Here is a 27,706-nt window from a genome sequence, read left to right on the forward strand (position 1 = left end):
GGTGGATTAAATCAAAGTTAAGACCCCTTCTCGTCTTCAGTTCTGGGAGTCTGTGGCATTTTCACCAACTACGGTTAGTATGTACATGATCTAGTTGCACTCTGGGGCCCTAACCCCATATCCTATTCTGCATCCCCCAGGTGGACACATTGCTGGGAGTCTTGCTGTCATCACAGACGCTGCCCATCTCTTAACTGACCTGACCAGTTTCCTGCTCAGTCTCTTCTCCTTGGGGTTGTCATCGAAACCCCCCTCCAAGCGGCTAACATTTGGATGGCACCGAGCAGGTACAGTTCATCAATTGAGCACTGACACAGAGTAATGCTGCAGAGTCAAACCGAGGATAAAAACGGAAGGGACAGTGCAAAGCCTTGTTTGAAAATCCCTTAGAGGCACATCTCTGGTTCACAGAGTGAAACAGATGTGTACGTGGTAACGTGTGTTCTCAATGCTAATTCCGCTAACAGCCAGATTAACGGCGCTACCTCTACTCCAATGGGACAACAGGAACACATACATCACTTTAGCAACCACCCCAGTCCAAGAATCTCAGTGTGCGGTAACAGCCATGATACTATTCATTAAATGACTCGGCATCTGGGAGAGAGGGTGGAGTGAAGCGTCTACCATTTTGCAAAGTAAAGCAAAGAGAGCCCAAGAGAGTTAGAGAGATTGAAGAACTTCTTATAGGGGGGTTGGGGATAGAATATGGACGTTCCTGCTCACACAGCATTTAGCCATTCAGTGAACGGCTCAGCTGGATATCTTGTTCAATCAGCCATCAACAACAAGAAAAGGAGAAGGAGGAGGAAGAAGAGGAAATGAAAGTTTGTTTTTCCTCTTTCTTAGATCTGGTTCTTTGACGAGTGATAGCTTGCTCTTGTCTAGGAATGGGCCCAGGTACGATGAGGGTTTACTACCTGGGAAGCTCTTACTTTGGCTCATTTTTACAATCCACCCGGCTCTCCAACACACACTGTCACTCCACTGCTCCTCCTCTGTATTATTCCTTATATCAGCTGGAGGAGCTACTGGCTGAATGTACAAATCATGTGTACAAGGAGTTACAATTCCATATTTTCACACCAGTTGAGAAAATCCGTGTGGAGGAGATCTGAGGGCAGAGCTGTGGGCAACATGCTAACACGGCCAGCCTTCACCGAAAGGGGCCAATAGACAGAGACCACAGCTTGTAGGCTGACAATTGTGGATTGCGGTTTTTCAAGTTTAGAATGATAGGAAGTTCTAATTTCATGTCAAACAACTTATCAACATAGGTGTTTTGGATTGCCTTTCCCTTAACACTGAGGGGGGGGAGGGGGAGGGAGGGGGGGAGGGAGGGAGGGAGGGAGGGGTGAGGCAATAAACATCAAAAAAAAGACTTGGTGGCAATGTGATTTCAGATGCTTTTCAGTCCCTGAATAGGGCTACGCTTGGAAAACATGTACCTGTGGCTGAGCACCCATCATTTATCTGCATAAATTTTTACATGTAGTTTACCCTTTATGATACCATTGGTCAAAGCTGCTTTGTAAACACAGGGAAGACTCAGAGTTTAGATTGCTGCTTGAACTTTCTCATCCTGGTGATGGAAGTCCGTGAGCACTGACACTGTAGAAGACCAGGGCTGTTCAATAGGGCTTTCTGCTTCAAGGGAAATATTGTATAATAGATAATACAATGTGGTCACGGAGCACTTTAGATGTGGCTAGTTCTACTGAAGAACTGGATTTTTAATTTTACCTATTTTAAATTTAAATAGCCACATGTGATTGATGGCTACCATATCAGGCAGCACCTCCATAGACATACAGGTGAAAATCAACTAGCGCAAATCAACTAGCACGTTTGTTTACATCAAGCATGTAACTTCATGGATAACTTTGTTGAGGAAGAAGCTAAGTACAAAATGTGAGTTTATGTAAAGATAATGGTAATACACGCAACCCAATGTTCACAGCAACATTATTTACAATTTCCAAGATATGGAAGAAACCTAACTTCCCACCAACAGCTGAGGGGATAAAGATGTAGTATATATATATACACATATATACATACGTATACACACACGTACAATGGAATCCTACGCAGCCATAACAAGAATGAAATTTTGCCATTTGCAACAACACGGATGGACTTGGAGGGCATTATGCTAAGTGAAATAAGTCAGACAGAGAAAGACAAATACTCTGTGATATCACTTATATGTGGAATCTAAAAATTACAACAAACTAGTAAATATAACAAAACAGAAGCAGACTCACAGATGTAGAGAACAAACTAGTGGTTACCAGTGGGGAGAGGGAAGTGGGGAGGGGCATGATAGGGGTAGGGGATTAAGAGCTACAGGCTATTATATATAAAATACATAAGCTACAAGGATATATTGTACAACACGGGGAATCTAGCCAATATTTTATAATAACTATAAATGGAATATAACCTTTAAAAAGTTTGAATCACTCTCTCATACACCTGAAATTTACATAACATTGTACATCAACCACACCTCAATAGAAAAAAAAATAGAGTGTTAAGTGGCCAATGAGACGGGGTCATGTGAATATGGTTACAATCATGAAAGTGTAAGTAAATGACTGAAGTCTGGGAAATAATGTTACATTGCTGCTTTAAAAGGGGGAAGGTCGGAATTATGAAATGTGCCCAACCACTGACTCACAGAATATTTCTAGAGCCTTGTAGGCTTTTAGAAGCTATATACAAGGTTGAGTGAAAGATCAAGGTGAGGTGTAAGGAACTTCTAAGTGAGCAAACATACTTCACTTAGAGGGAAGCCTGAACACTATCTTATCTTTAAATGTTCATGTAAATGTCTCCATTCTGACACTTCTTTTCCTTACTCTTGCTTGTAAAATGCAGTTAGAGTGTTGATATACCTTGGAGTTTGCCTCTGTGTTTATAATATGTTGGGTTGGCATATGAAGCTCATTTTCATTAAGTCTCTGAAGGATTCCCTTTTTACTATTTTACAGTGCTGGCAAGTTGTAAGTGTTTTATGGCAAAATTAAGAGTTTCTAAACACGTTTTACTCTGTGTCCCATTATTTCATCTCCTAATAAGTTTCAATCATTTTAGCACCTGTTTAAATTAAAATCCCTCAGGAAAACAGCAAGGGTAGGCAGCCATTAATATGCTTTAAAAATTTGCTGAAAATTACTTAGTAATATGGAGCATAATGAACTCAGACACTGGTGTTTTATGAATACAACATTAAAGTGTCTCATCTTAGTGCTAAAATCCATCCACACTTTTGCTTTGCGAATCACCGAGTGAGCTAGTGTGAAGCCTCTCTTTTTTGAGGGGGGAACGGAGCATTAATATCTTATGACTCTTGGGGAGGTTAAGGTGATTCACAAATTCTTTGTGTATGTGTGTCTGTGTGCATTTTGAATCCCTAGAGATCCTCGGTGCCCTGCTGTCCATCCTATGTGTCTGGGTGGTGACTGGTGTGTTGGTGTACCTAGCGTGTGAACGCCTGCTGTACTCCAATTACCAGATCCAGGCGACCGTGATGATCATTGCTTCGAGCTGTGCGGTGGCAGCGAACATTATGTAAGTCACCCCACACACTGCCCGTGAAGCTTGTCTGGACATAGATTTGTGGGTTTGTTGTTGTTGCTATTGTTTGTTTTTAATTCCTCCACTTGTGAGGACGGTAGAGACCTGACAGAGTGTTCAAATGGCTCTAAGACTGAAAATAGGGCTGGTTGTGCCAGTTTAAGTTATAGTGTGTTTTAACATTGGCTTCTAATAGCTACCATTTTGAATGCTTGCTATGTGTCAGAGAATGCGCTGAGATCTTTTGATCTATTTACATTATCAAGCTCAATGTTCACAACACTCATACCATACAGATTACGAGATTGAAGCTCAGTGAGGTTAAATAAACTGCCAATGAGGTAGTGCAGAGCGGATTTGAAAACAGACCCACCAAACCCAGAATTGAGCTTCTAGCCACTCTGCTCTCTCACACAAATTGATGGTTCCATGTGGGATGTGACTCACTCCTATTCTTTTTGTTACATGAACACATTATGAGTTCCCAGAGACATGGGTTGGAAGAGATCATAAATTTTATTTACTTCAGCCCCCTTTCTACTTTTGAATTCTCTTTTGCAATATCCCCATAAAGTGGTCATTAGTTTCATATATTTTAACAGAATAATAGGGAATTTATTTCTCTCAAAAGCAGTCTCTCTTATCTTTGCCTTATTATGATTGCATGAAAACTCTTCAGCTGTGCTAGCTAAACTCTCTCTTTAGTTTCCATCTCTTGGTCCATTCTCTCATCCAGGCAGTCTTAAATCATTCTTAGAGGAAATGTGATCATGCCCCGCTGGACATGTGATTATTGCCATACTGGTCTGGTCTTCCCAAATGAACTATCTGATTGCTCATGACAATGTGGAGCTGAAGCCAGGGCTTTGATCCTTTTTGATTGATTTGATCTTTCCTATTTGATAGTCTGATTTTGGGCAACGTTACTTTAAACTCTGTCTATCTATCCATCCATCCATCCATCCATCTACCTACCTACCTATCATCTGTGGTAGTCACAATAATGGCCCCTCAAAGATGTCCACATTCTAATCCTTGAAACCTCTGAATATGTCAACTTACATGGTAAGAGGAACTTTGCAAATGTGGTTAAGGATGGATCTTGAGAAGGGGAGACTATCCTGAATTATCCAGATAGGCCCAATGTAACCACAAAAGTCCTTATAAGAGGGAAGTATGAGGTCAGAGGGGAGAGAAGATGCTGCATTGCCGGCTTTGAAGATGTAAGTGACCTCTAGAAGCTGGAAAAGGTAAGAAAATGAATTCTCCCCTAGAGTCTCCAGAAGGAATGCAGTCCTGCACACTCATTTTAGACTTCTGACTTCCAGAACTGTAAGACAATAAATTATGTTGTTCTAAGCCACAAAGGCTTTGTCATAATTTGTTACAGCAGCAATAGAAAACCATCCATGTATCACCTGTCTATCTTGCAATGTAACATGATACATTCAATGAGGTAGGTTCAGGAATGGAAGAAGACAGTGACGAAGAATGGCATTTTAAACAGCGTTGTTTTGTTTTTGTTTTCTGAGAGTGGGCACAAAGGAATCCCTGGAATTAGAGGGTAGTCTGAGCGCGTGTACTTTGAATAAGTTCCTCCAGGCACTTTCATGTCCTTAGCTTGTACCTGCCTCAGGTCCTCATCCCTTAGTTTGGGACCCATTGCTCAAAATCTCTAAGCTAAACAATTAGAAGAGTGGTATCTGATCTGCTGTCCCTGACTAGATCACTATTTCTACCCAGTTAACTTGAAAATATGTTTCATATTGGCCCTGGGAGAAAAAGTATGGGAACATCAATGCAAATCTATCACTACAAGGAGACAAATAAGCCAGACCACATGTCCTGCCGACTGGGAGTCAATACCATCATCTTTGCATAAGAAGAACTATATGTCCCCAGGGCAGCAGGAACAATAAAAATGTTAATAATTTCCCGAGTCATACGTCACATAGGTTGTGTGTATGCTGCATAAAGATGAAGAATGCACCCAGTTAACTACCACATAAATCTGGCACCTTGAAGATCGAGTGTGACTTTCTAAATAGATACCATCCAAATTTTCTTTTTACTACAACTGCTTTTGAACTTCGACCCTAATACTGCATGTGCTTTTCATGCTTACAAAGACCAGGGAATTGAAAAGCATTGACTTCCCTGGATACTGAGTGACTCAAATGTTTACTCCCAGTTCTGCTAGATGCTGTATTGTCTGACCGCAGAGATATCAGAACCATAATTTGGGAATAAATCTATTGCTTGGGAGCCCAAAATCAAGGTAGAAAGTTCTAACAGACGTTGCTAAGGGATTCTCGGATGAAGATTACGGACAGCGCCTTAAGGCTAAGTTTTTCTCTGCCTGCAACGTTTCCTAGCCTATTTAGCTAGCCTATTTAACTCTAGTATAACCTTTCAAATCCAACTCAATTGCCTTGTCTGTCTAACTAAATCAGAGTCCCCTGTTGTACCATCTGTAGCACCAGTTCTTAATAGACTTAGTATAATTAGAATTTTCCATTTATGTGTGTCTTTCTAAAATCTCTGCCATCTCCATCATACTTAAAGCTACAACGGGGGAGGGCCTACGTCTATTTTCACCTTTATGCCCCAAGCATTTAATAGCGCCTGGCATATAAGAATCCCTAAGTAAGTTTTCTTTTTAAATACAAAATGAGTAAAAGAATGGATAACAATGTGATGAGCATACACGGCAGACCTAGAAAGAAAGTCTATTAACTGCTTTCTAGGTCTGCCATGTATGCTAGGCATGTTAGGCATGTTAGGTTGTCTGAAGAACTTTAAATGGTAACTCCTAATTGAGGGTGAATTTCTGCCCAAACACTGACAATCTAAAAACTGTAAATTATGTAATGTTCACATCTTGGTGGATAGCAGTCTCTCCGCTTTGTGATGATGGCCTGAGATTTAACAGACACCTACCTGCAAATAGACTGGGATACATGGTACTGAAAAATTATTTTTTTAAACCTTTGCTCCAAAATGTACAGAAAGTGTTTCTACGCAAAACATAAGAGGTATTACTCCTGGACTTCCCTGGTGGCGCAGTGGTTAAGAATCCGCCTGCCAATGCAGGGGACACGGGTTCGAGCCCTGGTCCAGGAAGATCCCACATGCCGTGGAGCAACTAAGCCTGCGTGCCACAACTACGGAGCCTGCGCTCTAGAGCCCATGAGACACAACTACTGAGCCTGCGTGCTGCAACTACTGAAGCCCGTGTGCCTAGAGCCTGTGCTCTGCAAAAAGAGAAGCCACCACAACAAGGAGGCTGCGCACCACAATGAAGAAAGCCCGTGCACAGCAACGAAGACCCAACACAGCCAAAAATAAATAAATATATTAAAAAAAAAAAAAGAGAGAGATTACTCCTAAAGTTGTGGATAAACAGAATCAGGTACATAATTTATAGGGCCCACTATTAGTCTCTTTGACTTGGATTGGAGGTGTTAAATTATGCAATATGTTATATATACATATAACATTTATATACATTATAATACATTAATATATTTCAGTCTCTTGATAAATAGCTACATATACATAAGCACAGTACTCTCATCATTGGCCATTAGGGAATTATTCAAATTTCCAATGCTCATGGAAATGAACAAAATTAAGTAAAATAAAAGATTAAAAAATCCAACTTTGAAGACATTCACTCCTTATTTTGTTTTATTGTTTTCTGCTGCTTTTTTGCATTTGAAACCAGCACACTAATTAAGCTCCCACCAAAGCTCAGCTTTAAGCCTAGCTCAGTGTCTGACACTCAGTAGATCCTCAATAAATACTTCCCCTCCTCATTGTCAAATACTTGGCATTTACCTAAGAGGTGATGGTTTCCAGTTTTAAAATGAAACAGAGTAGCATTAATTAGATGGAAAAGAAAACTGAGGTGAACCTTCATTGTCTATCCTTGTGTGAACTTCTTTAAATTCCATGATACCCTTGTGTTCAAAATTAGTTCAAAATAGTCCACTATAAAGCATTAATGTTTCAACTCTTTGCCATTTTGGGTAATACATGCTGTCGTCAACTCCCCATTGTGCTGCACAGATTTTTAAGGGTTAGTCTCGTGGGCCAAGGACATTGCTTTTTCTTCCAGACTAAGTGTGATTTTGCACCAGAGACACCCTGGCCACAATCACAAAGAAGTGCAAGCTAATGCCAGTGTCAGAGCTGCTTTTGTACATGCCCTTGGAGATCTATTTCAGAGCATCAGTGTGTTAACCAGTGCACTTATTATCTACTTTAAGGTGAGTATGTTTGAGTTTACTCACTGTCTTAGTGATTTTATGGATTAGGTGGTACAGAAGCTGACCCTCCATTATTAACTTAAATGAGGGTGGACAGCCGGTTTGCCTACGCAAACTACTTTACAAGGTTTAAACAAAGGAACTTTCAAAGCTTGAAACCCTAGACTTTCCAAATTCCTAAGAGCTATGTCTTTAACTGTAGGGCTGCCTGTCTTTCAAGAAAGTAGTTCCTTCTGTTCTGCGGTTAAGATGGATTGCAATGGAACCATGAGTAACTTAGGGTTCTCGGGTTGTAATCAACAGAAAAGATCTGTAGCTCACTTAAGCAAAAAGTAGACTCATTGGCTGAAATTTATTGGCTGTACTCCTCTACAGAAATCAAGGTAGAATAAAGAGCAACTTTTGGTATCTAGATTTCAGAAACTATCCAACTTCTGTCCTAGACACCATGATGAAATGAATGTGACTCAACTAATTTTTTTCCTGTTCTTGTCGCTCTGCTGAAGATTCATACTTCTGGGAAATGGAGCCCAACTGACATAGGTTGGGTCTTGTATCTGCTGTTTGGCTGGGGAGGGTAGAGCACCTGACTGACTCTCCCACCATGGGAGACAGGTAACTTATTTCCAGAGAGTCAGGGTGTCAATTGAAACTTGGAATAGATCCTGAGTGGGCCTCTGACCCCAAACAAATATTCACTACAAATCTCTATTTGGTAATACCAAGAACCAACAGAGTTGGGTAAGCGCGGAGGTAGGGGGGTAATGGAGGAGAGGAGTGTATAGCTCTGTCTGTTCACATCACGACTGCCCAGTTAGCAAGGACTCTATTATTTTTAGTGGAAAATGAAAACATGTAAATAAAAATTACAAAGACATGTCTGAATCCAATTGGGCAAATCCTCACTAAAAGCTTTAAGTTTAAGACCAAATCGTTCAAAATTGTAGGGTGAGTGAAGTTTGAGAGTACTCTTACCAAGGTTATTCTTGCCGGGTTTCTTAGAAGTAATGAGGCACAAATTTTTCTGTGGCACAGAACTTCATCAAGGACAGAATAGCAGGTGTTTTACCCTGAGGCCAAGGGCTCCAGCGGTGAGAGAGCACGAGAATGAGGCCTCAGTACATATTCTTTGGACTGTATCAAAGATGCCTGCCTTGAGTACGCGTCATATCTAAGAGGGAAAGAAGTAAACTGACCCACTCTGCCAAGACCAAGCTCTGGCTATACCTTGGTTACATGCAACCTCTGAACAAATGATATCCTTTCTTTTCATCATAATTAAGGATGAAAAGTCATTGAATGTTGTACAAACGTGTGCATATTTTCATCACATTCTCTGTACTTCCATTAATTTGAGAGAAGTTCAATCAGGCCTTTTGAGAGCGCACTCAAGGATATCTCTCTTTTTACTTCTTAAATTGTGGGGAGAGCATGTCCTATGGTCTCCCTTTCTTGAGTCACTGAGAGTTGAAAGCTTAGAAGAAGGACTGAGTCTTCAGGAAGTCTTGCCTCTGAGTTGGAGTTCAGTGTCAGGAGGGTGAACGGGTGACAGGGAGGGAAGGAAGCGTGAGGGTTTACTTATTTTATCCATCAGACTTTCCGCATGGGAGGCCTGCATTCAATTAACTGAAATCCCCATATTTTCTAGCCAGACTATAAAATGGCTGGCCCGATCCGCACATTTGTCTTTTCCATCCTGGCTCTGGCCAGCACCATCACTAGCTTAAAGGACTTCTCCATCTTACTCATGGAAGGTAGGAATGATTTTCTTATTATTCCCAGCATTTGTGTTTTCTCTTCCTTATAATCACAAAAGGGAATGGCCTCAAGGCATGCTCACTGTGAGTTTGCATTATAGGGAAAGTGTAAACTTACAAGAAATTTTTGTGAAAAAAAATATGATTTTTATTCAAATGGGAATACATAAATAAAAAGGATTGGCTTCTGTTTTCTTCAGCAACTGTTAAATGATATGGCATAGTATAAAAACAATACGTACAAACACCAGAATGAGTGATTCAGTGAGGGAGATACAGCAAAAATATAAATTTATCCCTAACTATGTGGCAAATACCTAAGAAATATTGAATAAATCTATCCCTCAGGCAGCATTATAGCTACTATGAAGGACTTGCCTAAAATGCTCATTAGACTAGGCCAGCAGTTCTCAGACAGTGGCATCAGAACCACTTGGAGGGTCTGATAAAACACAGACTGCTGGGCCCATCCAACAGTTCCTGAGACAGTAGGCCTGGGCGAGGCCTGAGAATCTGAATTTTAACAAGACATTGCCGCTGCTGGGCAGAGGCCCGTACTTTGAGAACCACTGGACTAGTCTCTTCATACCCCTGAAAGGGTTCTTCCAGGAGGACACTGGGAGTGGCGCTTAGAAAATTCAATCACAACCAGAGATTTGCATCTTATCAAACATTCAGATGATCAAAGATAGCCATACGTCAGCTGAGCTTCTCTTTCCTGTCCAGCACATTTTGACCGAAGGTAGACACAGTCTCAGAGTACAGCTGCCTTCACGACAGCTCACCCTTCCCTAGCTTAGCATTCACTGCCCAGTACACGTTTAAAGGTTTTGTTCTCAGAGGGCATGATAATCGTTGGTAGGTGATAATGTCGATTGACCACAGTGAAATAGAAAACGGAGTCAAACATCACTGAGTAACAAGTGAATGTCCTCGCTCAGAAGGGGACAATATTTGGTTTGTCAAGTCACAGATGCATCCATTTCCTTTTCTGAGGGCCAAGCACTGAGCTGCAGCTGTTACTGCTGTTACAGAACTTACTGACTTGAAGGTGGAGAAAAGACAGATGTGTGTACAATGTGAGATGACTACATTCCACTTTATCTCTCAGTACAGACGTTCTCTCATGATTATCTTTTTTTTATTTAAGCAAAAATGTAACTAATCATTGAAACTGGCAGGTAACTCCTATCTGGAAGATGCTTAATTTTTAAATTAGGTTTTCAAATTAGGTTAGCATAAAATAATACTTGTACTTGGTAAAATTTTTAAAAAAAAGATGGAAAGGTATAAAATGATAAGAAGAAGTCTCTCCATTTTTCTACCTTTGAATTCTCAGTCCCATTATTCAGGAGTGACACCTACTAATAAGTTGACATATATCTTTCCAAAAATATCTATGCATTTACACATATATGTACATGCAATATACATATATACATGTGTGTATATGTGTGTGTGTATATATATAGTGCATGTGTCTTTTTTACAGAAACTAGGATTACATACATATTTTGTTCTGCACCTTACTTTTTTCAACTGGAGATCTTTCCATATTAGTACATACATAGATACACCTCATTCTTTTTCATGGATACAAAGTATTCTATTCTACTGTAAGCACGCATCGCAATACCTGCTTATTGACAGACATTACAAATAATGCTGCAATTATATTTTTAGCAATTGTATATCTAATTATTCCTAGATAATAATATTCCTAGATAATAATCTAATAATTCCTAGAAGTGTATTGCTGTTTCAGAAGTTATGTGCATTTTCAAATTTGATAGATATTGCCCTTTCTACCAAAGATACCATATCAATTTCTTTCTTACCAACAGCATATGAGAGTGTTCATTTCCTCACATCGTCACCATCACTGGGTATTGTCAAACTGTTGATTCTCTTCTAATCTGATAGGTGAATATTATCTTATTGATTCCATACACAAGTCTTTAATTATGAAGAATACTGAGTGATTTTTCATTTACTTATTATGAGTGATTTTTCATATACTTATTAGCCTGGGTAATTATTTTTTTGAAAACGAATCTGGGTATTTTCCTGGATACGTTAATATTTTTGCAGGCTCTCCCCCAGAAAGAAAAAGCTTTCTAAGATGTGATGAAACATTGAGGCCAATGGGAACATATCCTTTTGCTTGTCAATATTATTTCATAGAGAAAAATAAGTAACAGTGGACTTGCATTCTCCATAAAAGTCAAGTGATAAAGGAGGCAAGAGAAAAAGAGGTAGTGGGATCATGACTTCATCTCAAGGGTCCTAGATGAATGACAGCAGGTCTTCAAAGGGTCAGATGAAACTCTCCAGAGATGACACGTTGGGCATAATAGTCAACTTTGGGTTACGGTACATGGAGTCTAGCATTTGCATGACACTCCACACCCAGAGCACGTACCTTAGAATCTGACATGCCACTTACCTATGTGGCCTTAGCAATTCTTCTTAACCTCTCTGACTCCCACTTTCTTCTCCAGTCAAACAGGAGTTGTAACACTCATTAACTAGCTCTTAAAGTTCTTATGACTATTAAATAAAATAATCACTATAAATAAAGTGCTCAATACAAACCTTGACATGCAGCTTCTCAATAAAGGTGTTATTATTATGATGATGTAACATTTTCACCCATGACTCCATGCACATTCTATGGCTAATCTGAGACAAGAACTTCTTTGTTTCTAGTACCCTGAGCTTTGTGCACCTCACAGAGTAAAAAACCATGTTGACAAGTTCCATGAAATATGAAGTGGGACTAAACTAAACTCAAACTGTAGTGAATTTTAAGTTAGCCTCAAGGAGGAAATCCCCATAAGCAAGGTTCTTAAATCCTGAAAAAGGAGAGTTAAGGATTCCCTATTCCTTTTAAGTAAGTGGTTCTCTACTAGCTGCTCATTACAGTCATCTGGGAAGCTTTTAAAAAATACTTATACCCAGGCCCTAGACCCAGAGATTTTGATTTAATAGGGGCTGGCCTTGATGCTTTTCAACATGCAGCCAAGCTTGAGAACCACTGCAAGGTAGAGCTGCCCAGTAGCTGGTAAATATTAGTGTAATGGTCCTCTACCTTGACTCAGTTAGAATCAGCAAATGAGCTAAGCAAATACGGATGCTGGGTCTTATCCCCAGAGAATCTGACTTAATTGGTCTTGGGTGTAACCCAACAAATCATTTTAGAAATTTCTAAATTTCCTGCTCATCTTAGAAATCATCAGGATTTCTAAAATCCCCGGTGACACTAATGTGCATCGAAGGTCAAGAACCACTATAAAAGCATATAGATTTCAGGGCCTCATCCGTAGAGATTTTCTTCAGGAGCATTTTAATGGCGCCAAGGCATGTTTATTTTTAACAAACACACCAGGTGTCTGTGATGTATGTATACAATTGAAGTGGAAGCTAAAAAGCGTTTATCCTTAGAACTCTCTTCTACAGCATCCTCTCTGGATCAACTTTAGTTGACAAGGATTTACCCATTGCATCAAATGGCTTTACCACGTCTGTACTAGTTGAGTTGATTTTTTTTTTAATTCTTATATCAAACCGATGTCTTCTATGATTTTAACCAACCATTGACTCAGGCCCTTACACTCTCATATCCTGTCATCTCCTATGTGACAATCCTTGCAGTGTTTGAAAACAGTGATCCTACTTCCCTTAGCCTTCTCATCTCGAGGCTAGAGACACCCCAGTTCCTTCAGCCCCAAAGAATAGCCGATTGGCTGCCAGACTTCCCACCTTCCGGTGTGTCCCACACTGTTCCTTTAGAAACAAGGATGAAAGTCAAACTACTACATTCTGTGGGCCTAGTATTAAACCCTAAGATACCTAAAATAATAGAAATTCTACAGACTGAATAATGAGATGATATTACAACATTAGGATCCCCTATTAACACCGTTCACTAAGTGACCTGTTGGATAACTAACACTTGTATAGCAGTAGAGTTTACAAAAGACAGATATTTTCTGAGATATTTTCAGAGTCCCCAAAGGACTCTGTTAACTACATATTGTTCTTATCATCCTTATTTTACTACAAATGTTCTAAGGCTTAGACAAGTTCCAAGAGTTGGGTAGGTTCACAATAGCTGTAGTCAGAATGCCAACCCACGATAATCTGATACCAAATCCCACGTGACTTCCTTTTGCTTTCCAGATAATTTCAAAGATAACTGGGTAAACCATACACTCTGAAAATGAAGGGTGATGACTGTTGTTGATGATTGCCTAGTAAAATCTGCAAATATTCTTTGTGAACCTGTGATTGACGGTAAAACCTCTGCAACAGTCAGGTGAATCTGCTTTGTAAATATTTGAAATAAGAAACCATAAATGGAGAGGGCAAGTTAATAATTTACTAAGGGCTTTCTGTCCTCGATCGGCCATTGCACTGAGCTGTATTTAGTGAGATAACAACAGCCTCCCACTCTGTCCTCTTGGCAGGTGTGCCAAAGAACCTGAGTTACCATGGTGTGAAGGAGCTCATTTTAGCGGTGGATGGGGTGGTGTCTGTGCACAGCTTGCACGTCTGGTCGCTAACAATGAACCAAGTGATTCTCTCAGCTCACGTTACTGCAGGTCAGTGAGTTTTGTAAACACCCTGGACGAAATTCAGTCCTTGTCCTGTAAAGTCCGTAGTTTCCCTCCTTTTGGTAGAGGAGCCCTTGGTGTCTGTTGCCCCTGCCAACACAACTGTAAAGTGTTTTGTGTGACCAAGGGCCTTTGAAAATCGTCCCCCTTGCCAGTGTCGTCGTGGCAACAGTGATACTTATGACAACCCTGGAGGCCGACTGCAGAGGGTTACAGAGTAGAACAAAAGGCTAAAAGGCCACCCAAACTTCAAGGCCTTAAACTCTGTTTGACCTGATGTCCTATCGGTTAAATAAGAGCAAGAATTTAAGAAGAAATCTTCATTGAGTATCTTTGGTGTGTAAGATGCTTTGCCTATCACCAAAGAGAGAAAGATGGTCCCATCCTTAAGGTTCTAAAAAGTTAAAAGATATTCTAGTCAGAATTAATGGTGGTTCCTTTACTGAATGGTTAGAAATTCTGTCACCACGTGAGATAACTCTTAGGATTTGGGGTTTATCCCCAAAACTACTTTTTCAAGTAGAAGGTGATTTTGTTCGTGATACATCCTAGGGCTGAGAAAATGGGCACTGCCTCAGGAGACAGCTCAGGCTAAGGATGACATATTAGGCTGCTAAGAAATAACTCATGAAGTTACTTAGAGGCAGAGAACAGAGGAGTCATCTGAGGACTGTGCTTTCTCAGACATCCTCAGCTTTGCTGAGAAGCGTGGATCGGGCTGCAGGGAATTTACAGCCTCGACTACACCAATATTTCACTGCAAATGGAAGAATCTAGGAAACAATCAGGTTACTGCGGAGGGAACTTTACAGCCTCCTGATACCTTTGGGGACAAGAGAAAAGATGGCAGTGAGGTCTGCTGCTATACATGCTTCCTGGCTCTTGTCACTATCCTTGATATAAATACTGATTAGCTGTAAGGGTGGCAACCCAGAGAACCCAGGGAACTGGTGAGCAGGGCTGTATAAGAAATAATAGCTTTGACTTGGCTTTTTCAGGGCTTATCTCCACTTTCATAGTCAGCTCCTAGGAGCGCCAGACTCCAGAGAGGCTGTGGGCGAGAAGAGTTCCCAGAGTGACGGGGTGCTTTGCAGCACTAGGATGTCCTGTCTTGACTGTGTGAATGTAGCTGATTGTCAGAGCCATCGTGGCTCCTTCTGAGCGCGCTGCCTGTGCCCCACCCCACCAGGTCAAAGACAAAAGCTGGAGATGAGACGTTGCCCCTGTGTGTACCAATCAGTGCCAATCTCACTGTGCTTCTTTGTCAACAGCAGCCGGCCGGGACAGCCAGGTGGTTCGGAGAGAAATTGCGAAAGCCCTCAGCAATAGCTTTCCTGTGCACTCACTCACCATTCAGATGGAACCTCTAGCCGACCAAGACCCCGACTGCCGTTTCTGTGAAGATCCCCTGGACTAGCTCAGTCGCACTGCCAGCTCCCCGAGCTCGACGGGCCACTACGTGCTGCTCCGCAGTTCCTAACAAACCAAAGGAAGAAGTCTGAGAAATTCATGATACAGTTCAATGCACGTTTTATCCTTCTTCATTTAGCTCCATCCTCCATGACTGAAAATGCGTTTAGATTCATCAGTCCATTGGATTATCAACCCATCTGTAGCTGTGTTCAATTCCAGGAATGTGTGTAGAGATTATTCCTGACTGGGGTGGGGGGGTGGGCTGAAATAACAGCTGTTTGTAACCACAGGTGATAAAAAGTTCACCTCCTTTCAATAACGCATCCCGAGGCTGAGTGGGTAAAGCTGAACTCACGAAAGTCCTATCAAGAATCAGCGTCAAGGAAGGAGTCACAGATTTTTTCCGAAACACGAAAAGCAAAACGGACAGGAGCCAAGTCAGGGGTAAAAGAGAATGTGGAGGTCTAGTCCTCCCTTAGAGCTTGACTTGCCCCCTAAGCTGTAATATAACTGGGGGCATTACCTTTCTACTCCTTATCAATGTCACTATTCACGACATGGGACAGAATTCCGTCTCTTTATCTTGCTTTCACACTATGTTGTGATATGTCTGAAACTGCTGAATTCTATTTTACTTCCCTGTATAAAAGGCACCTGTACAAATGAAAAATGAGGAAACTGCTGCTTTTTGAGTGTTTTCATGTGGTGTGGCCTAATAATAAAAGAAAACGAGGAGGCACAGAGAGGCAGAGTATTTACCCCAAGTCACATGGAAGAGCTCCCAGGTCTTGAATAATATCTATGGAGCACCAATCATTGTCCTAGTTGGCTCTTATCTTATACTGGGCTGTTTAGATATGTCCTCTTATTTCATTCTAATGATACCTTTAAAAAGTTCAAATTAATACCATCGTTGTATAGATATGGGTGTAAACGTTAGGTAAAGTAACCAATGTCATTTATTCATTCCTTTAAAAATACTTTTCGATGCAGGCTATGGGCTGAGCATTGGTTAAACCAAGCTGACATGGCCTTTGCCCTCATAGAACTGTTTCCCCTATGTGGGGAGCCGGGCATTATACTAATAAACACCACCAAGAATGTACTACAAATGGCAGCAAGTGATATGAAAGAAGAGGCTGATTGAGATTGCGGGAGGTCAATGGAGGGCCTCTCTGAAGAAATGGCATCCAAGCTGAGACTTGAACGAAAAGACAGGTGATAGCCAAATGCATTGTAGAGGGAAGCACATTCTAGAAGAAGCCAGAGAATGAGTGGACACCCTGAAGAAAGAACTGGGTGCATTTGAGGAATTGAGGAAGGTCCCTGTGGCTGGAGGGTACTAAGTGAAGGATGAGTTAAAGCATATGAAGGACCAGAGCTGGAGGAATAAGCAAGTCCAAGTTAGAAAGTAGCTGAAACCAGATCTAACTTGGCCAAAATCCCATCTACACTTTCTCTTTGAACACTTTTTTTTTTTTTTTGGCTGTTTCTTTTTGACCAAGTAATCTGCATTGACAATCAACCATTGTTTCAGAAGTGCCTGCTAAAGACGAGCCTACATTCCTCCAAGAATGGGATGACTAAATTGCTGAGTTTAAAAGTAAAGGCATGACAGTGCTTCTGTAATGTATCCTGTCTTAGGTAGCACTAAATTTGTATCTTGTCTACACAAAAGTCTGGCTAAAGAAAGAGGAAACCTAAACTAATGGAAGTGGTTGTAGGCTGACCTACCAAAAGACCTTGCCCCCAGAGACCCTGAATTATACCAGTGACAATGGGGACATGAAAGGGAGAGAGGAGTGACATGGTGGAAACAGGGGACTCTGTGGTGGAGGAATGAATGTGAGAGGGAATTAGAAACCCTGGTGTGAGTCCCTTTCTGCTGCCTTCCAGATCCGTGACCTTCAGGGGCTACTCCCTTTCTCTGAGCTTTAGATTCTTCATCTGAAAATGGGGATTATATTTTCATCAATGGGTTTCTGTTAGAATTACATGGGATAATTTCTGTTAGAATTACATGGGATAATGTAAAAAACAAGGTTCCTGGGACTTCCCTGGTGGTCCAGTGGTTAAGACTCCGAGCTCCCAATGCAGGGGGCCTGGGTTCAATCCCTGGTCAGGGAACTAGATCCCGCGTGCCACAACTAAGAAGCCTGCATGCCGCGACTGAAAGATCCCACATGTGCCAACGAAGATCCCATGTGCTACAACTAAGACCCGGCGCAGCCAAATAAATAAATAAATATTAAAAACAAGAACACGGTTCTTTGTGTGGTAAAAAGTGAGTGCCCCATAGATATTCTTTCCAATCCAGGGTTTCTCAACCTTGGCGTTATTGATATTTGGGGCTGGATCAACTCTTTGTTGTGGACGAACTGTTCCAACAACAACAGCAAAAAGTTGTTTCTGTGCATCACAGGATGTTTAGCAGCATCCCTGGGCTCTACCCACTAGCTACTGCTAGCACTCTCCAACACACACACCACACACACACACACACACACACACACACACACACTTATAGACTAAAAGGGAAAATACAGCAGTTGAGTGGGGCATGGAGGTCTTGGCCCTCAGGATGGCTGCCTTTTGACAAGAAGCCAATGGGACAAGAGGAAGTAATTTGAGGCTGCTCTTTACATTCCAGGTCCCCTTCTGCTCACTTTCCAGATCCTCCAACAAGGGGACAGGAGTATTGAACATGATTTGTCTGAGACTAGGACGTTCTTTGGACTGTGGTTTTCTCCTAGACAGGGTTACTGTGTCTTAGAGCCAGGGACCCATGATCTCATTTTTCCTCTCCTTGCCTCATGGTAAATAAACCCAGGCACAGTACGTCTCCTTGGTCCAGGCCAGGCATGCTTCTCTTCTTTTCTCTTCCAACTCCCCTGAGCAGAGAGCTGAGTGGGTAAGTTAGGCCAAGGCCCTTTGTGCAGATCTGGCCATCCATCTTTCCTTCCCACCCCATCTTTGCACGGGGGAAATTGAATGTGCTGGTCTCAAGATTTAGATGTAAGAAGTAGGAAGGAAATGGAAGGCTCACTTCAGCCTCCAGCTGGAGCACTGTGTTCTGAATGTGGAAACATTTCACTGGGTTGTTGGATCTTGCCTCAGATATCAAGGACGCACTATTTTGATTGTATTCTTCTATTATTCCTTGTGTGGCTCTCACCTGTGGAGAGTAAAATAAAGATGTGCAGGCCTCAGTGGGTCTGGTTTGGAACCGGAACTTCTGTAGTTTTTAACATACCCGGAGATGATTCTAAAGAACAGCTGGAGTCTAGAAGAACCTCAGCCAAAGGAGGTCACTAAGTGGGGGATCCAGACACATACCCAGATACCTACAATAATTTCTCAAGTTACAGCCATGTGGATGGGGTACGAAGGGAGCACAGAGTGGTGGGGACTGCAGTGTGGACATGGCCATTGAGACTTCATGCCACTGAGCTGACAGGCATGTTGACTTTGAATTATATATGGAGGTCCTCCAGGCAGATGAATAAAAGGGCATTTGAGACCAAGGGAGGATTATGTGTAAGTCATGCTTGTGTTTCTCTGCTGGTTTTTAATTTGAAAAGCAGAATATAGGTGGCAAAGAAAACGATCAACTCTGTGATTTTAAAACGATGTAATTTTTGCTACTTTGTCATTATTAATATTGAGGAGAACAGGAGTTCTGCCTTTGATGATTTTTATGTCATTGTCAGCGTCTAGCAGGGTGCTGGAAACCCAGCAGGCGTTAATAATTGCTGAGGCAATGACTCTGGGGCTATATGTGGGCCTTGTCATTATTTTTCATTTACATTTGTATTTTTCTGAAACTTTGAGGGCCAAGAAAACATTGACTTTGACTGAGGAGGTCACATCTGTGCCATCTCTGCAAATCAATCAGCACCGCTGAAAGAGCTACTTAGCATTCTGCTGACGGCTCGCCCTCCTCAGTGGAGACAAAGAGACATGTCCCACACCTCAGGAAGCACCTTAGGCAACCAGAATGAGGGGCACTCAGGTTCCTAGTGGCTCCTGCCTCAGCTGGTTCTCGGAACAGGAGGGGTGGTTCATGCCAACTCACGTCTCCTGTGTGAAGGGCTGCTGAATGGTTTCGCTTTTCTATATTTTGTACAGGACAGAGTTCTAAAGGACAGATGACCTGGCAAACACACAAGTTCTAGTGGCATTGTCTGCTCTGCTTTTTTCTGAAATTGTGTTAATCTTCGATTTTATGTCAGAAACACACTGAATGCCAGGTAACCATAAGGGAGATGGACTTGTACGTCAACCAAAGGAATGGCCCGTGGCTCCAAGCCATTTCTACTGTTCCCCTGAAATTCTACGTCTTTAGTTGACTAGATTGAAAACTGTGGATGGTAGATGTTTTTGTGTTAAAGTCAAGACAATCTGCAACGGGGATTTTAAGGATTTGAGATGAAAGAGCAGCTACCACCAAAGGACTTCGTGTGCCAGACATCACTGCTGAAGGTCTGTTGCTCCCTTTTCCCCCTCCTTGGCATGGTCAGAACTCCAGGCCATTGAAGTTACTGGAATAGTGAATTCTTTACTTCGTGGCATTGTACTCTCTCTGGCTATTGAAACATTAATGATCTTTCATGACTTTCAAAGCAACATGCTTTATTCAGCAGAATACTAAAATCAGGCCAATGGTACTGCCGCCCCCCTCCATCCTTAATATGCTTCACTGTCATCCAGTACCCGGTCAAGATTTATCTAGGACTCTATGGTGATGTTAGGGCCCATAAAAGAAATTTATGGGTTCCATATGTTTGGTTAGAGATGGAAAATGGGAATGTTGAAGGACATGAAGTAAAGAATGCTTATCCTTTGAACAGCAGTTCTGTCAACTGCCTGAGTTTGAATCTTAGTTCTTCCCTTTTTAGCTCTGTGACCTCAAGCTAGTTACTTAAATACTCTGTCCCTGTTTCTGATCAGCAAAACTTCCCTATTCAGAGGCATGAGAATTTAATAAATGAGGACACTTAGGAAGTTGCATTTGTGCATAGCAGGTAGTTAGCACTCAGTAAATCTTAACTGTTATTTATTGTTATGTACAAACTGAGTATGCATGCATGTGTGCACAGTTTTTTTTAACATCTTTATTGGAGTATAATTGCTTTACAGTGGTGTGTTAGTTTCTGTTTCATAACGAAGTGAATCAGCTATGCATATATCCCCGTATCTCCTATATCATGCCAACTTTTAAAAGGTTTCGAGTCATCAACACACTCCCACAAGAGAATGGGCAAATTACTGGTGAGAATTAAACAGGGCTTTCTCTCACAGGGAGCGACTGAGGCTTGCTGAGATGAAGCCTTGTCTGAGAGAGTGTTACCTGGTAAGGGAGTCCTGGATTCATTAAAATAGTTAAGCCCCTTTCTGACATGCTTTGAAAACTTCTACTTTTATCTTTGAAGCAAAAGCTGAATGAGTCACTCAAAGTGCGTTTGTTAGCAAAGTCTAAATGTCCAGTTCAATGAAGGCAGAGTCACAGACCCCCTAGACCTTGTGCCCTGTTCCTATGAAACATCACTTCCTTGGTTTCTTGGTGTCTCTTTCTCTCATGGAGTTGAGACTTGCTCTAACCAGGAGCATCTCCTTCTGCTGGCCTCTAAATTGTCATTGCCATATTCAGATCATTTACTTACCTGTTAAATTTTGCAAGCCATCAAAGGCCTTGAGCACTCTGGTGTCAAAAAAAAGTGCTCGGGCTTCCCTGGTGGCGCAGTGGTTGAGAGTCTGCCTGCCGATGCAGGGGACACAGGTTCGTGCCCCGGTCCGGGAAGATCCCACATGCCGCGGAGCGGCTGGGCCCGTGAGCCATGGCGGCTGAGCCTGCGCGTCCAGAGGCTGTGCTCCGCAACGGGAGAGGCCACAACAGTGAGAGGCCTGCGTACCGCAAAAAAAATAAAAGTAAAGTAAAAAAAAAAAAAGTGCTCCTGGGCATAGACTTTTTATAGATTCCTGGAGAATGCTGCTCTCCTGCGCCATCCCCACCCAATGAAACGGAAGCCAGAGAAGCCAGCAAAGAGACAGACCTCATCTTCTGCAATTAGCTTTCAAGTACCTTAAGGAAATGAGTTTCTCAGCTCATCTCCCTGTACTCCCTGTTTGGGATCACAGGGCAAACTGCTTAAATGACTAATTACAGAAATCATGAAAGGCACCAAGCAAATGTTGTCTTTGAAAACCCACCTCCCCAGTTTTACAAGTCCTGCTTGGCCTGAAAGTGATGAAACCACTTAATAGTCCAGCGCAGGCGGATGTTAAGAAAAAAACGGTGACCATATGTGGTTCAGTTTCCTAACTCAGATTTCACACTTCATGTTTGTCATTCTGTTACTGGGCATCTGTTTAGATTCTATTTTAAAGTGTTAATATATGTTTAAAACAAAATGAGAAAAAGAGAATTTGGGTTAAGTCATCATCTTTTGATCACTAAAATCATGACAGAAAATGTTTCTCATGACACCAATCAGGACTGTATTGAGAATACACACATCCACTCTCAGTCTTTTATTGGAGGGAAGAACCCATTTGAGGAGCAGATTAGTCTAAGAGAGATCAAAGGTGACCTAAGAATCAGAGGCACTTCTGAAATTGTCCTGGTCATTGCTATGAAGCCCCAGTGGGGGAAGAGGATGGTGGTCAGAGGCTATGGTAGCCCTTGACAGTTGTAAAAAAATCAAACACACTTGTGCTTCTTCAACCATAAAGGCCAGGAAGTGATGAGAGATGTCAAACTGAATTGCACCCTTTTCAGGTATGTCAAGCAAGACCCAGGAGATAAGGTATCAATATAATTGCCCTATATTTCCTTTCTTCAAAGGGGTACCCATTTGCTGAAAACATAATTGTCCCATTTGCAGCCATTAAAACCACATGGTTGATGTACACAGTCCAATGGCACCGTCACATGCTATTTCCCTAGACCTGTCGAGGCTAGGAGTGTTTTGGGGTACTACAGAAGAAGAAAGGGCGCCAGCTGCACTGAAGATATTGTAAACCATGGTGAGTTAACCTGTACAATGGAATCAGCTTCAGATGTGACCTTGGGGTCTGCTTTGAAGTTGAACCGAATTCTTCAAATGGGATTCAGCAGGAACTTCATAGACCAATACCCTGTTTCTTTTCCATCCCCTCCCCTATTTTTTTTTTTTTACAGAGATGAATAGGGGATTTTCTTTGGCCTCTACATGGGATGTATCAACAAGAATTTCTTTTACTGTCCCGTTCTCCACTCCAAATGTGTCTCTGACATGGCAGAAGCCACAACCAGAAACATATGAGTGCTCTGTGTTGACGTTTCATTAGAGCAATACCTTCTATGAGTAATTAATAGCCCAGAAAGGTGAGGCCTCCTTTTCTGGTTTCCACTTTCCCACAGAGTTCAGCACCTTGTATGAATCTGGATGAGGAAAGGACAGCTCAGATTTCCCTGGCTCAGTAGGCCCTAAATTCATAAATAAGAAGCAGGTTCTTCTTCCATTCGATCTCTAATCCTTTATAAACAGAAAACCACGGAGAAGGTTTTTCAGGATCTTAGATGAGATCATCTACCCAAAGTTATCTACAGATTCAATGTAACTAATATCAAAATTCCATCGCAATTTATCACAGAAATAGAAAAAGCAATCTTAAAATTCATATGGAAGCACAAAAGAGCCTAAAGAGCCGAACTAATCTCGAGCAAAACAGAGCTGTAGGCATTACACTTCCTGATTTCAAAATATATCGCAAAGCAACAGGAATCAACAGTATGGTACTGGCATAAAAACAGACACTTGACCAGTGCAACAGAATAGAGACCCCCGAAATAAATCCATGCATTTATGGTCAACTGATCTTCGGTAAGGTACCAAGAACACACAATTTGGAAAGGATAGTCTGTTTAATGATATTGGGGAAACTGCAGATTCACATGCAGCAAAATAAAACTGTACCTTTATCTCACAATGTGTACAAAAATCAACTCAAAATGGATTACAGACTTAGAGGTAAGACCGGAAATTGTAAAACTACTTGAAGAAAACATAGGGAAAAGGTTTGACATTGGTTTGGGCAATAACTTTTTTGGATATAACCTCAAAAGGAGTTATAATGCAAATCTGTAGGACCTGACAATATTTGGAAGGTATTTAAAGCAAATTGCATTGGGATAATGCATCTAAAATGCTTAGCACGGTGCCTGTTTTGCTAGGGCGCTAGCCCAGATAATAAGATAAGTGTAAATTACTTTCCTATTGTGCACAGAAATAGAATAAACTGGGAAAGTGGAGATACGCGGTGGAGAATGGGATATGGTAGAGAGAAGGGTAAGAGGTTGAGGATAATAGAGTAAAACTGATTCATAAGTTACACATATCCTGGATGGAGGACATGAAAATAATGTGACACAAGTGTAATAAAAGACGGCTGTTTCCCTCCATTCTTAGCAAAGCCAAATAGAAATTGGGGTATTTTAAATACTAATGCCAATGTAGGGCAGAATTTAAGTCACCTAAAGCTGCCTTTGCTTTTTCATCCATTTGTTTATTTAATGAGATTTTAAGGGTTAATACGTGCCAGGCTCTGTGATAGACATGGGGATCCAGGAGTGATGATGATACTCACATTCTAGTAGGGGATATGGACAATAAAGAAATAAACAAAGACCTAAATAAGACATTTTCCAGATAGGGGTAAGCAGTAAGAAGAAGATGAAAGCAGATGATATGGTAATGACTGGTGTGGGCTAGAGGGGGGCAGTTATCTATACAGGGCGATCATGTAGGTCCTTTATGAGTAGATGGCATCTGGGCTGAGCCCAGATGTTAGGAAGGAGCCAGCCATGCAAAGTGGTGGACGAAAGGGGAGGGCAGCATGTGCAAAGGCCCGAGGCAGGAAGGACTTGGCATGTTTGAAGAAAAGAAGTCAGTGCGCCTGAGCATATGAGCAAGGCCAGGGAAAGAGGCACATGCTGGGCTGGGCTGTCAAGGAACAAAGTTGGAATTTTAGTAAATGCAAAGATCTCCACTGGATGGAAGGGGGAACTGCACCAGAAACTTGGTCTGCTACGGCTCTGTAGCTGCGCTTTGTGTTTTTGCAAAATACATTTTCAGACAAATTCATCAAAGCTTTACCAAGTATCAAAAAATCCTTTGTAAAGAAATGCTTCATTTTTAAACACACACACACACACACACACACACACACACACACGGAGAAAGTGAAACACTACACTCAGGGAAACACCCCCCATGATCAGTGCAAGGAGAATCATCAGGTGGAAGGGGGAGACAGGATGACTAGATGACTAGTAAAACTCCATGCTCCTGGGATGCATCTCTCCTTTGGAGCTTTTCTCCTATCTGCCTTCACCAACATTTAAACAAGATTATGATAAAATAAACCCAAAGTTGGTTTTCTTTTTCTCTTTGTTTTGTTTTGTTTTGGCTTTTAAGGCATGAATTCCTCCTCTGGGTCTGTAGGAGCTGTCCCTTTCCTTCATGCAGCCACCAAGGAAAAGGCATGGTACCCAGACAATCCCCACCATTGACTCTAAGGCCCATATCTTATCCATACCTGATCTGGGACAATCTTGGCCTTTCTCCAGAGAAGGTATTTTAAAGTTTATTATTTACAAACCTTGTTGCCTTTTAAACAATTACATTCTGAACATATACATCATACACAGGGTTAAATGCTAGACTGTTCAGTTGAGGTCATCTGGCCTGATTTCACCTTCCAGTTTCATCTACGATCACTGTTCACAAGTATCCTATACTGAGAGTCTCCCCTGTTCACAAGCAGCTTTCACAGTTCACGGCTCTATGCTTTGGCTCATTTCCCTTCCTGAGCTGCCCTCTCTTCCTTCTTCCCCCTCCCCAAAACTCTCATCGTCTACAGATTTCCAGTTATAAGACAAATAAGTTCTGGGGATGTAATGTACAGTAGGGTGACTATAGTTAACAATACTGTATTGTATATTTGAAATCTGCTAAAAGAGTAGATCTTAAAAGTTCTCATTACAAGAAAATGTGGCTATGTTGACGTTAACTAAACTCCTGGTGGTGATCATTTTGCGACATATACATATATCAAATCATTATGTTATACACCTTAAACTTATAAACTATGGTATGTCAATTACACCTCAATAAAACTGGAAGAAAACCACCACAACAAAAACTCTCCTATTCAGCCTCCAAAGTCTTGCCAAAGATTGACTCTGAAGTTTCTCTGTCTTCCTCCTTCAGAAGTTAGTTCCTCCATCTTCTTTGTTTATTCAACACTTTGTAGGAATCTATCACATTCCACAAAAAATATTTATTTACATAAATATTTAAATTTTGACTTTCCCAGTTAGATTTTGAGCCCCTCAAAAGCAGTGATCTTTATCTTATTTGGCTTTTTATCCTCCCTTAGAAACTGTCACTGTGCTTAGCATCTAAGTAATCGTGGGATAGCTTGTCAAACGAATAATAATGGAATATATCAACTTCTGAAACATAGGAGCAGCTCATGATCTCTGATCAAGCCCTTAAGGAAGTGCAGTGCAGGGAGATGAGAATAGGTGATAGGAAGTGTAACAGGACAGGTGTCAACACAGCCAGTTCTGTCCTTGTAAATTAATCACAGCTAACTCTGGAGTTCTGTCTCCCCACAAGTAAAATGGGAATAAGAATCTCCCTTCCGTTGTTACAGAGACCAAATGGGACAGCAGAGGTAAAAGCACTTTATGAACTGTAAACCATCATATAATCAGCAGATATTATTATTATTATTATTACTAACTGCAGTGGTTACTGCATGGCACTCTATTGTAGAAATTATACAATAGATTTACCTGTGTCCACAAGAATATAGCTGCCTCCCCTCCCCAACCTTCAACTACCGAACACATACACACTCACATACACACTTTTTGCTTGTCTGAGTTGTGGAGAATCGCTTATTGAGATCTTCCTGTAAGACTACCTGACTGAAGGGCTGCAAATACAAATCCACGGAGGCTGAGAAATAATTCTTCTGGCAGTAACTGTTGTTCTCATTTCAGCAAACATTGACCGAGCAGCTTTATACGCCTGGCACCGTATCTGGGGAACTAAAGGTAATTCAATGGAAAATAAGGCAGAGTCATCTCAAGTCCCCCGGCCCCTGCCCCAGCACTGTAGGCCAACTTCATAATACAGGGTTTTAATATGAAGGTCCTGCTTAACTTTTTGTGAGCCTTTTGGCACAATTAGACTTCTCTGAATGCCATTTACCTGGCTGAAGCAGGTAATGAAGTAAAGAGAGCAATTACAGGATGCATTTTGTGACTTAGAATAGAATCTTATCACTAATAAACATGATAGAGGAGACAGCTTCTGTACTACTGTTATGTTGGAATTCAGGACACCCCTGGCCTTCAGACAATTTTTAGAAGTGTTGGAAGTCGAGGGCTGGGTGGTTCTAGAAGGTACAATTGGTTCAAAAAAGCTTGACCACTTTCCTAACAAGAAAAGGAATCTGGTATCTGTTCCAGGAGAAGTATTATTGGAGTGACAAAGCCATAAGCCGCCAAACGCGTCTCTTTAAAGTGAGTTTGGCAGTGGTGTTTATTCAAATTAGGGGTTTGCTTTATTATAAAGGAAAAGTCTCTGTTCTCCAGTGGATCAATCCAGCTGACAGGAGTGAGATGAGGCAGAAGAAAAATCAGCCTCCTGATTGATTTGCGCATCTATATATCACATACCTCTTTAGGAGGAATTAGCACCTTAGACGGGAGGGCTGGGGGAATGTTAATGTTAAGTTGATTAGAAGCCAAATAACTTGGCTTAGTCAGAGCCCCTACAGGTTTCCTGAGAGCCCTGACTGCACTGGTCCAGATGGTCTTTTTTGGCTGTGCTACCATCAACCACACATCCAGCCAGCTTCATGCTCCCAGCTCAACTCAGAGCAGGAAAGGCTGCCCCTACCTCCTCCTGTGCCCCACAAATGCTGCACCATCTCAGTGCTCAGTCAATATTAAATAATCAAAATAGCAATAACAGCTCAAACTTGGCATATCCCTTCAAAAGTCTTGGAC

At 41.5% G+C, this 27,706-nt stretch overlaps 1 protein-coding gene across 1 annotated transcript in view; it reads left to right on the forward strand.

Annotated features, from left to right (window-relative positions):
• Nucleotides 1–15,643, forward strand: part of SLC30A8 (solute carrier family 30 member 8) — a 31,755-nt gene extending 16,112 nt beyond the window's left edge. Inside the window, exons 3-8 of the mRNA XM_060287456.1 lie at nucleotides 141–287; nucleotides 3,423–3,576; nucleotides 7,703–7,853; nucleotides 9,502–9,607; nucleotides 14,080–14,214; nucleotides 15,498–15,643. Coding sequence (XP_060143439.1) covers nucleotides 141–287; nucleotides 3,423–3,576; nucleotides 7,703–7,853; nucleotides 9,502–9,607; nucleotides 14,080–14,214; nucleotides 15,498–15,643 — 839 coding nt within the window. The remainder of the gene's footprint in view (nucleotides 1–140; nucleotides 288–3,422; nucleotides 3,577–7,702; nucleotides 7,854–9,501; nucleotides 9,608–14,079; nucleotides 14,215–15,497) is intronic.
• The last annotated feature ends 12,063 nt before the right edge of the window (nucleotides 15,644–27,706 follow it).

The sequence above is a fragment of the Globicephala melas genome, chromosome 17, assembly GCF_963455315.2.
Source record: "Globicephala melas chromosome 17, mGloMel1.2, whole genome shotgun sequence".
NCBI classification, from domain to species: domain Eukaryota; kingdom Metazoa; phylum Chordata; class Mammalia; order Artiodactyla; family Delphinidae; genus Globicephala; species Globicephala melas.